The sequence below is a fragment of the Mobula birostris genome, chromosome 5, assembly GCF_030028105.1.
Source record: "Mobula birostris isolate sMobBir1 chromosome 5, sMobBir1.hap1, whole genome shotgun sequence".
NCBI classification, from domain to species: domain Eukaryota; kingdom Metazoa; phylum Chordata; class Chondrichthyes; order Myliobatiformes; family Myliobatidae; genus Mobula; species Mobula birostris.
In genome coordinates this window covers 8,543,149-8,553,357 of record NC_092374.1, presented here as the reverse complement: position 1 = coordinate 8,553,357, position 10,209 = coordinate 8,543,149, and the positions used below count along the sequence as shown (strand labels likewise).

Below are 10,209 nucleotides of genomic sequence, written 5' to 3'. Positions count from 1 at the left end.
CCCCTGCCCCGTGTGAAATAAACGTGTCCAAATTTCTGTCCCTGGGTATTTATGAAGATGTTTATCAGAGGAGAATACACGCTCATTCATTGCAGATGCTGGTATGGAGAATCAGTATTGCAGAGTAGCTCTTTAACAGGATGGAATTTGCACATCAGACCAGCCACCACCAATGTTTCCTCTATACAGCTGTGTGGATCAACCATTGCTCTGAGCAGGAAGTCTCTTCCTTGCCTCAAAATTGCATATTTTTGTAATATGTATACTATGTAAATTTAGAATGAAAATTGAAAAATCAAATACCTTTTAATTTTATTTATTAATTGAAGAGTAGTACAACAAAGAAAATATTTCACATTTCATAAACTTTTAAACTTAGACAATATCGACATTCAGAAGGCTGATAGTTTATTAACAATGTGATACAGACTTCCATTCTGTGTTTATTGTTACAATTTGTAACAGTATTGTAACTTGAAACACTAACAATGTAAATATGTTTCAAAGTAAAGGTTGTGGTACATTTATTATTTAGAAAATTTATGGATTATATTTACTAACAAAATTAATTACACATTTATATTAACATAGATTTCAAAATTATATTAACATTAACATCGTGAAAAAGAAAAATTCAGCAGTGTGGCAACAAAGTCTACACATACGAGAGCACTTAAGTCACGGCGCAGCCACACACCCATGCAGATTGGAGGGAACGGCAGACCCCATACAACAAATGATTGCTGCTCAGATCAGCAGAAGCACTCAGTTGCAGAGAAGTTGGGGCAGGAGAAGTTCCTGTGTGTGAAGGGAGAAAAATGGGTTCTCGGTCTCCAACAATGGATTAGTCTGGATCATCTCTGTGGATAAAATAAGACCAATTAAAATCAGTTTCAGTTATTGTATGAGGAAGATACATTTCCCATTTATTGACATTTTAGAAATATTCCTCCACCCCGCCATCGGATTTCTGAATCCATGAACAGTGACGCACCGTCCACTCTCTTTTTGGACTACCTATTTATTTACTTTTCATATATTTCTTATTGTAACTTTTAGTATTTTTAATGTATTGCACGGTACTGCTGCCACAAAACAATAAATTTCACATGTCAGTGATAAACCAGATTTCCACTCCGATTCACAGAATTACAGATCAGTTCCAGTATAGTCATAGTCATAGTCATACTTTATTGATCCTGGGGGAAATTGGTTTTCGTTACAGTTGCACCATAAAAAATTAAATGGTAATAAAACCATAAATAATTAAATAGTAATATGTAAATTAAGCCAGGAAATAAGTCCAGGACCAGCCTATTGGCTCAGCGTGTCTGACCCTCCAAGGGAGGAGTTGTAAAGTTTGATGGCCACAGGCAGGAATGACTTCCTATGATGCTCAGTGTTGCATCTTGGTGGAATGAGTCTCTGGCTGAATGTACTCCTGTGCCCACCCAGTACATTATGTAGTGGATGGGAGACATTGTCCAAGATGACATGCAACTTGGACAGCATCCTCTTTTCAGACACCACCGTCAGAGAGTCCAGTTCCATCCCCACAACAGCACTGGCCTTACGAATGAGTTTGTTGATTCTGTTGGTGTCTGCTACCCTCAGCCTGCTGCCCCAGCACACAACAGCAAACATTATTGCACTGGCCACCACAGACTCGTAGGACATCCTCAGCAGCGTCTGGCAGATGTTAGAGGACCTCAGTCTCTTCAGGAAATAGAGACGGCTCTGACCCTTCTTGTAGACAACCTCAGTGTTCTTTGACCAGTCCAGTTTATTGTCAATTCGTATCCCCAAGTATTTGTAATCCTCCACCATGTCCACACTGACCCCCTGGATGGAAACAGGGGTCACTGGTGACCTAGTTCTCCTCAGGTCTACCACCAGCTCCTTAGTCTTTTTCACATTAAGCTGCAGATAATTCTGCTCACACTACGTGACAAAGTTTCGTACCGTTGCCCTGTACTCAGCCTCATCTCCCTTGCTGATGATAGAAGGATGTTTTAAGCACTTTATAGTTTGTCCACCCTGTCTCCCCTCACACATTCTCTATTTCCAACACAGGGACGTTTCTTATTGAATGTGGGCCAGTATATCACAGAAACCAGCCTTCCCTCCATGGATTCTGCCTACACTTCCCACTGCCTCAGGAAAACATCCAACATAATCAGAGACCAGTCCCATCACACCTATTCTCCTTCCTCTCCCCTTCTTTCAGTCCAAAAGAGTCAAAAGCCTGAAAGCACATGCCAGTATCTCAGGGACAGCTTCTGCCCCACTGTTGTCAGACTCTTGAACTGACCTCCTCTATGACCATCTTATGATCTCTCAATCCAGCACATCGTGGTCCTGTCACTGTATCTGTCCACCTGCACTGTGCTTTCTCTGTAACTGTGACACAATGTTCTACACTCTTATATTTAATAGTACTACCTCAATGTACTTGTGTGTGGAGAGAGCTCTCTGGATAGCACACAAGCATTTCACTGTATCTTGGTACACCTGACAATAATGTATCTATTACTCACTTTCAAGGATGCTACAACTCCTGCCCTCGGTATTATGTACAAACATACTTACTTATTCATTATCATTATTTCATTACTTATTATTGCATTTGCAGAGTTTGTCTTCTTTTGCACATTGGCTGTTTGTAGTTTTTCATTGACTCCATTGTATTTGCTTATTCTATTGTGAATATCTATTGTAATTCTATTGAGTTTTGCAGCTACTGTGAATGCTCACAAGAAAATGAATCTCTTTGTAGCATAAGGCAATATATTTGTTTGTTTGTTCAGTATGTGCCATCTTGTATGACATGGGCAATCTTAGTCTTTCCGTGACCGTGATTGTCCTTGGCAAATTTTTCTACGGAACTGGTCTTCCATTGCCTTCTTCTGGTCAGTGTCTTTACAAGACGGGTGACCCAGTCATTTTCAATACTCTGCCTGGCATCAATGATCACATAACCAGGACTGGTGATATGCACCAGCTGCTCATACAACCATCCACCACCTGCTCCCATAGTCTCGCATGACCCTGAGTGAGGGCTAAGCAGGTGCTACACCCTGCCTAAAGGTGACCTGCAGGCTAGCAGAGGGCAGGAGCATCTTACACCTCCTTTGGTAGAGACGTATCTCCACCCAGCTACTCATATACATACTTCGGTAATAAATGTACTTTGAACTTTGGGTCCACCAGTGCCCTTGACCTTTATGGGTTTGAGTGATGCTGCCAAAGGCATAGGTTGTTTGTCAGTCTTTGTGTGCAGTATTTCATTGAATATGTTGTATTTCTATGTTCTGCTGTGAATGCTTGCAGGAAAATTAATTCAGAATAGTATATAGTGACATTAACGTACTTTGATAACAAATGCCTTTGAACTTCATTGCTAATGACGGAGACACCAGAGGGTCTGCAGATGCTGGAAATCTTGAGCAACACTCACACAATACTGGAAGAACTCAGCAGGTCAGGCAGCATCAAAAGAGGGAAATGAACAGTCTCAGGCTGAGACCCTTCATCTGGACTGGCAAGGAAGGGGGCGGAAGGCAGAATAAAAATGCAGGGAAGGGGAAGGACCGCAAGCTAGCAGATAATAGATTAGCTCAATTAGAGTCATAGAAAAGAACAGCACAGAAACATGCTCTTTGCCCACCTAGTCAGTGCTGCAGTGCTGAATGATTTAAACTGTCCAGTCCCATCGAACTGCAGCAGGACCATAGCCCCCCATATCACTACCACCTACCTATGTACCTATCCAAACTTCTCTTAAAAGTTGAAATCAAACTCATAGGCAGCACTTGTGCAAGCAACTCATACCACACCCTCACAATCCTCTGAGTGAAGAAGCCTCCCCTTGTGTTCGTCTTAAATTTTTTGCCTTTCTCCCTTAATGCTTGGCCTCCAGTTGTTGTCCCACCCAACCTCAGTGGAAAAAGCCTGCTTGTATCTACCCTATCTATACCCTCATAATTTTGTACATCTCTATCAAATCTCCTCTCATTTTCCTGTGTTCCAAGGAATAAAGTCCTAACCTAGTCAATCTTTCCATATAGCTCATCTCTTTAGCCAGAGATAACTTGAGGCAACATCCTTGTAAATTTTCTCTGTACTCTTTCAGCCTTATTTACCATAAGACTAAAAGATATGGGAACAGAATTAGGCCATTTTGCCCATTGGGTCTGTTTTGCCATTTCATCATGGCTGATCCAATTTTCCTCTCAGTCCAGCCCCAGTCTCTTGTCTTCCCCCGTATCTCATAATTCCCTGATCAATCAAAAATCTATCAACCTCTCCCTTAAAGATACATAAAGACTTGGCCTCCAGAGAATACCACAGATTCGCCACTCTCTGGTTAAAGAAATTCCTCCTCATCTCCGTACTAAAAGGACTCCCCTCTATTGTGAGCACATGGCCAAGTGGTTAAGGCATTGGACTAGGGATCTGAAGGTCGTGAGTTCGAGCCCCAGCCGAGGCAGCGTGTTGTGTCCTTGAGCAAGGCACTTAATCACACATTGCTCTGTGACGACACTGGTGCCAAGCTGTATGGGTCCTAATGCCCTTTCCTTGGACAACATTGGTGTTGTAGAGAGGGGAGACTTGCAGCTTGGGCAACTGCTGGTCTTCCATACAACCTTGCCCAGGCCTGTGCCCTGGAGAGTGAAGGCTTTCCAGGTGCAGATCCATGGTCTCACAAGACTAACCGATGCCTTTACTTTACTATTGTGGGGCTATGTCTTCTGGTCTTAGACTCTCCTACATTCGGAAACAACCTCTCCACATCCACTCTATCAAGGCCTTTCACCGTTCAATAGGTTTCAATTAGGTCACTGCTCACTCTTCTGAATTCCAGTGAATAAAGGCCCAGAGCCATCAAACATTCTTCATATGACAAGCCATTCAATCCTGGAATCATTTTTGTGAACCTCCTTTGAATCCTCTACAGTTTCAGCACTTCCTTTCTAAGATAAGGGGCCCAAACCTGCTCACAATACTCCGTGAGGCCTCACCAGGGCTTTATAAAGTTTCAACATTACATCCTTGCTTTTATATTCTAGTCCTCTTGAAATGGATGCTAACGTTGCATTTGCCTTCTTCACCACAGACTCAACCTGCAAATTAACCTTGAGAGAATCCTGCACAAGGACTCTCTTCCCTTTGCACCTCAGTTTTCTGTATTTTCTCTCCATTTAGAAAACAGTCAACCCATGACCATACACTTCCTGACACTGTATTCCATTTGCCATTTCTTTGCCCATTCTCCTAATCTGTCTAAGTCCTTCTGTAGCCTCTCTACTTCCTCAAATTGACCTACCTCTCCACCTACCTTCATATCATCTGCAAACTTTGCAACTGTGATAAAATACCAAGTTATCAGAAGATTGATGCCAATAAGAGAGTTAAGAGAGAGACAAATGGGGGAAACATTCAAAATGCTAATCAGAGAGAGACGAGAGATATTAACGAAAAGAGACACAGTTCCGAGTATTGTTTAGACCGGTTGCTTTGAACCTGAACTGTTTGAAGTTTGATGGACAGGCGATACTCCAGCAGGAGGATAAAAGGAACAGGTTCGCTAAGGCGAGGAACACACACTATGACACCACGAGATAACGAGACCCTAGAAGAGCGGTGTGCCCCCACAAGTTGGTGGGAGTTGTGGAGGTCTGGTCACGGGACCAACCGTAGACGCACAGGGTGAGAAGGTACGATCGGCGGGAACATGGTGTGTGTGTCCGCCCTTGCCTGGGTGTCGGGTTCACCGCAGAAGAACGATTGTATCCGGAACGGAGGGGTCACAGTCGGTGACCTCAGAAGACATTACAAAGGGCTCGCCCGAAAGCTAACTGCGAGGAATATCAAAGGTCTGTTGAATCCAATTTGAATATCATCATTCGCTCTCTCTCTCCCCCATCGGCACAACAGCGATTACTACGAACTGAACTGAACTGAACTCTGTGTCACTTGAGACTGATCATTTTACCCCTAGACTGGGATAGAGCTTGATTGATCCTATAATCCTAGTTCTGTGTACATGTGTGTTTTATCATTGCTAACCGATTGCATTTATATCCTTACGTTTAGAGTACTGTGTTACTTATTTCTTTAATAAAACTTTCTTAGTTCCAGTAATCCAGACTCCAACTAAGTGGTCCATTTCTGCTGGTTTGGCAACCCAGTTATGGGGTACGTAACATAAGTGGGGGCTCGTCCGGGATTTTAAATGCTAAATTTGGGACAGGGTAAATTGATTGGGTTAAAATTCCCGAAAGAAAGAAAAGGCAAACAGCAGAAATGGAGATTGAGGAATTTCTAAAGGCGCCGACCTTGGAGGCATTAGAGGATGCCAGGAAAGTAGAATTGGCAGCTGTGGCTAAACAGTTGAATCTTTTTAAGGGGAAGTCGACCATGAGGAGAGAAGAGATGCACAGAGCTATCATAGAGCATTATGTATCTAAAGGTGTGTTTCCCCAAGGGGAGCTGGAGGTGATATCTATTGAAAAACCTGATGGAGACGCAGTACAGCTGCAGCCTGAAAAACTGAGACTCAAGCACGAGTTCTGGGTAAGACAGCTAGAACACGAAGAGAAACAGTTAGAATGACAACGAGAAGAGAGGCAGTTGGAGTGAGAAGGGAAACAGAGGGAAAGGGAATTTGAGCTGGAGAGGTTAAGGATGACGGCAGCGCAGGGGCCCATGCCGAACCAAGGTGGAGGGTTCAGGGTGACCCAGGATGTTAGGCTGGTTCCCCCATTTGACGAGACCGATGTTGATCAGTACTTTCTCCATTTTGAAAAAGTTGCTGCAAGTCAGGACTGGCCGAGGGATAAGTGGGCTGTTTTGCTTCAGAGTGTACTTAAAGGAAAAGCCCAACAAGCTTACTCGGCTTTGTCCGCAGAAGATGCCCAGAGGTATGAGGTGGTGAAAGAGGCCATACTCAGGATTTACGAGTTGGTCCCAGAGGCATACTGGCAGAGGTTCTGGAATGCGAGGAAGCAGTGGGACCACACGTATTTAGAGTTTGCCCGTGAGATGCAGACATATTGTGAGTGTTGGTGCGCCTCGAAGGGGGTGGATGGGGATTATGACAGACTGCTACAGCTAATCCTGATTGAGCAGTTTAAAGGTTGTATCCCTGAAGGTATGAGACCCTACCTAGATGAGAAATAGGCAGACACTTTAGCCGCAACTGCTAAGTTAGCGGATGAGTACGCGTTGACGCATAAAATGAAGTTTGCCCCGAGTAAAAGCTACCAGAAGGGTAGTCAAGAGGGCGGGGAGAGTCCGCCAGAAAAGTCAGGAAGTAAGCCGGGGACTAGTGAGAAGGATAAGGTAGACCGGAAGCAGTCTGGTAGGAAGTCTCCTGGAGTCGTATGCTATAATTGTGGGAAAGTCGGACACTTTGCATCCAGGTGCTTTGCCCCAAAGAAGGAGACAGGAAAAGGGAAAACGGCGGTTCCGACTGGCTGTATTGAGCTGGTAAGCAAACCGCTAGGAGAGAAGAGGTCTGATAAAGTTCAGGAAGGGTGCAAGAGGTTTATCTCGGCCGGATTGGTGTCGGTGAAGGAGGGGTTAAACCCAGTTCCAGTACGGATCTGGAGAGACACTGGAGCTTGTCAGTCATCGATATTAAAGAGTGTGTTAGACTTTAGTTCAGAGACCCAGAATGGGGAGGTCAGGGTGATAAAGGGCATTGGGAAAGGGACTGAGGCAGCACCTTTGCACCAGATACACCTAAAAAGTGACTTGGTCTCTGGACCGGTCACGATCGGGGTGAGGCCCGAACTACCGTGGAGGTCTTACTCGGTAATGACCTCGCCGGTGGAAATGTGTTCTCAGCAGTAAAACTGACAGGCCAGCTTGCCAGCATTGAGGCCCCGCCTATGGACTCACAGGTTTATCCTGTTTGTGCAGTGACTCACTGCATGCCCAGAAAGGCTGCCGAAGTAACTATAGAATTGGCTGAGATGTTTCTACCAGCCTTGTACCAGGGGGAGGTAGAAAGTGAAAAGAAGGAGTGTGGTGGAACAGGAGGAAGTGAGGGAGCTGAGGCAGACTTAGCATTAGCCAGGAAGGAATTTGTACAGGCACAGGAGCGAGACGAGGAGCTGATGGTTTCAGCGGACACAGCTCTCTCTGAAGCAGAATTAAAAAGGGAGCCAGTAGGCTATTGTGTGGAGGAGGGAGTACTAAGGAAGAAATGGAGACCAAGTACCATGCCCGCAGATGAGGAATGCGGGGTGGTGCCAAAAATTTATGGGGATGAGATTCTTAACCTGGCCCACAAGATACCCCTCAGTGGACATTTTGCGGGGAGGAAAACAGTCAGCGGAATCATGAAAGAGTTTTACTAGCTGCACAGGAGTAAGGATGATATTGACTATTGTAGACGTGAGTTAACACAGTTAGAGGCTATTAACATGTTAAAAGCTCACCATGATCAGAAAACAGATCTAGCTGGTGATATCATGAAAATTAATGAGGCTAGGGTGCCACCTGATAAAGGGAGGACCCATTTTGAAAAGATAAATGTGGTGCTGACCAGATGGGAGAACTCTATTGTGTTGACCAACTTTGCTGATGAGTTCTCTCACTTAATCCCTGAACAAAGCGACCCATTACGAGAACTAATTAAACGGCACGCACACATATGTCCGAATGTCCCGAGGTGATGCAAAGAGCTGGAACATGGTGTTGCTGTCACATCAGGTCAGCCTAGTGAGCAACACCCCTATAGAATGATTAATTCAGTGACAAAAAGGCTAAAGAACACAGAAGTGTATATTGGGAATGTAGTGGTCTGGAGTGACACGTGGGAGGAGCACATTGTGGCAGTAGAGGAGTTGTTTAAACGGCTGTCCGAAGCCAACCTGACAGTGAACCTCGCAAAAAGTGAATTCGGCCACGCGAAAATCACTTATCTGGGATTTGTGGTAAGACAGGGGCAGCTGGCCCCGATGCAAGTTAAGGTGCGGACTATCTCTGACGTCCTAACCCCGACAGACAAGAGAGCCCTGAGAAGGTTCTTGGAGATGGTGGGGTACTATAGGAAGTTTTGCAAGAACTTTGCGGATATTACCCACCCTCTTACTAAGCTCTTGCCAAAGAATGCTAAATTGGTATGGGACGACCCTTGTTATCTTGGTCCGGGACGAAAACCACTGAGAAGTTACAAGGATCACAACTTATTGGTGTTTTTGGCCACTATGAAGTTTGCTAAATTGGAGCCTGGTCTTAGAGGATTATTAAAATAACACATATAAAAGGAATGGAAAATGTGATTGCTGACTGTCTGTCAAGGTGTTGGCAACTTAAAGTTCTCTGTATTAGCCAAATAGCTGATGAACATGTATATTTGTGTGTATCTAATAGTGTATTCATGCCTATAATTTTTACCTCGGTAAAAATCCTTGAAGGATAGGGGTATGTGACAAAATACCAAGTTATCAGAAGATTGATGCCGATAAGAGAGATAAGAGAGAGACAAATGGGGGAAACATTCAAAATGCTAATCAGAGAGAGACGAGAGAGATTAACGAAAAGAGACACAGTTCTGAGTATTGTTTACACTGGTTGCTTTGAACCTGAACTGTTTGAAGTTTGATGGACAGGCGATACCCCAGCAGGGGAATAAAAGGAACAGGTTCGCTAAGGCAAGGAACACACACCACGACACCACGAGATAATGAGACCCTGGAAAAGTGGTGTGCCCCCACAAGCTGGTGGGAGTTTTGGAGGTCTGATCGCTGGACCAACCATAGATGCACAGGGGGAGACGGTACGGTCGGCGAGAACCTGGTGTGTGTGTGTGTCCACCCTTGCCTGGGGGCCGGGTTCACTGCAGAAGAACGATTGTATCCGGAACGGAGGGGTCACAGTCGGTGACCTCAGAAGACATTACAAAGGGCTCGCCCGAAAGCTAACTGCGAGGAATATCAAAGGTCTGTTGAATCCGATTTGAATATCATCATTCGCTCTCTCTTTCTCCCCCCAACGGCACAACAGCAATTACTGCGAACTGAACTGAACTGAACTCTGTGTCACTTGAGACTGATCATTTTACCCCTAGACTGGGATAGAGCTTGATTGATCCTATTATCCTAGTTCTGTGTACATGTGTGTTTTATCATTGCTAACCCGTTGCATTTATATCCTTACATTTAGAGTACTGTGTTACTTATTTCTTTAATAAAACTT

The 10,209-nt window shown here is 44.4% G+C and overlaps 1 protein-coding gene across 3 annotated transcripts in view; it reads right to left on the bottom strand.

The window, feature by feature from the left end:
* Positions 1-306: 306 nt before the first annotated feature.
* The window catches only part of LOC140197525 (uncharacterized), a 33,213-nt gene continuing 23,310 nt past the window's right edge, over positions 307-10,209 (bottom strand). For 2 of the 3 annotated variants that reach the window (XM_072257561.1, XM_072257563.1), the window contains exon 5: positions 752-860. In XM_072257561.1, coding sequence (XP_072113662.1) covers positions 845-860 — 16 coding nt within the window. In that variant the 3' untranslated portion in view covers positions 752-844. Of the gene's footprint in view, positions 861-10,209 lie in introns of all 3 variants that reach the window. The other variant, XM_072257562.1, reaches the window with a different exon arrangement.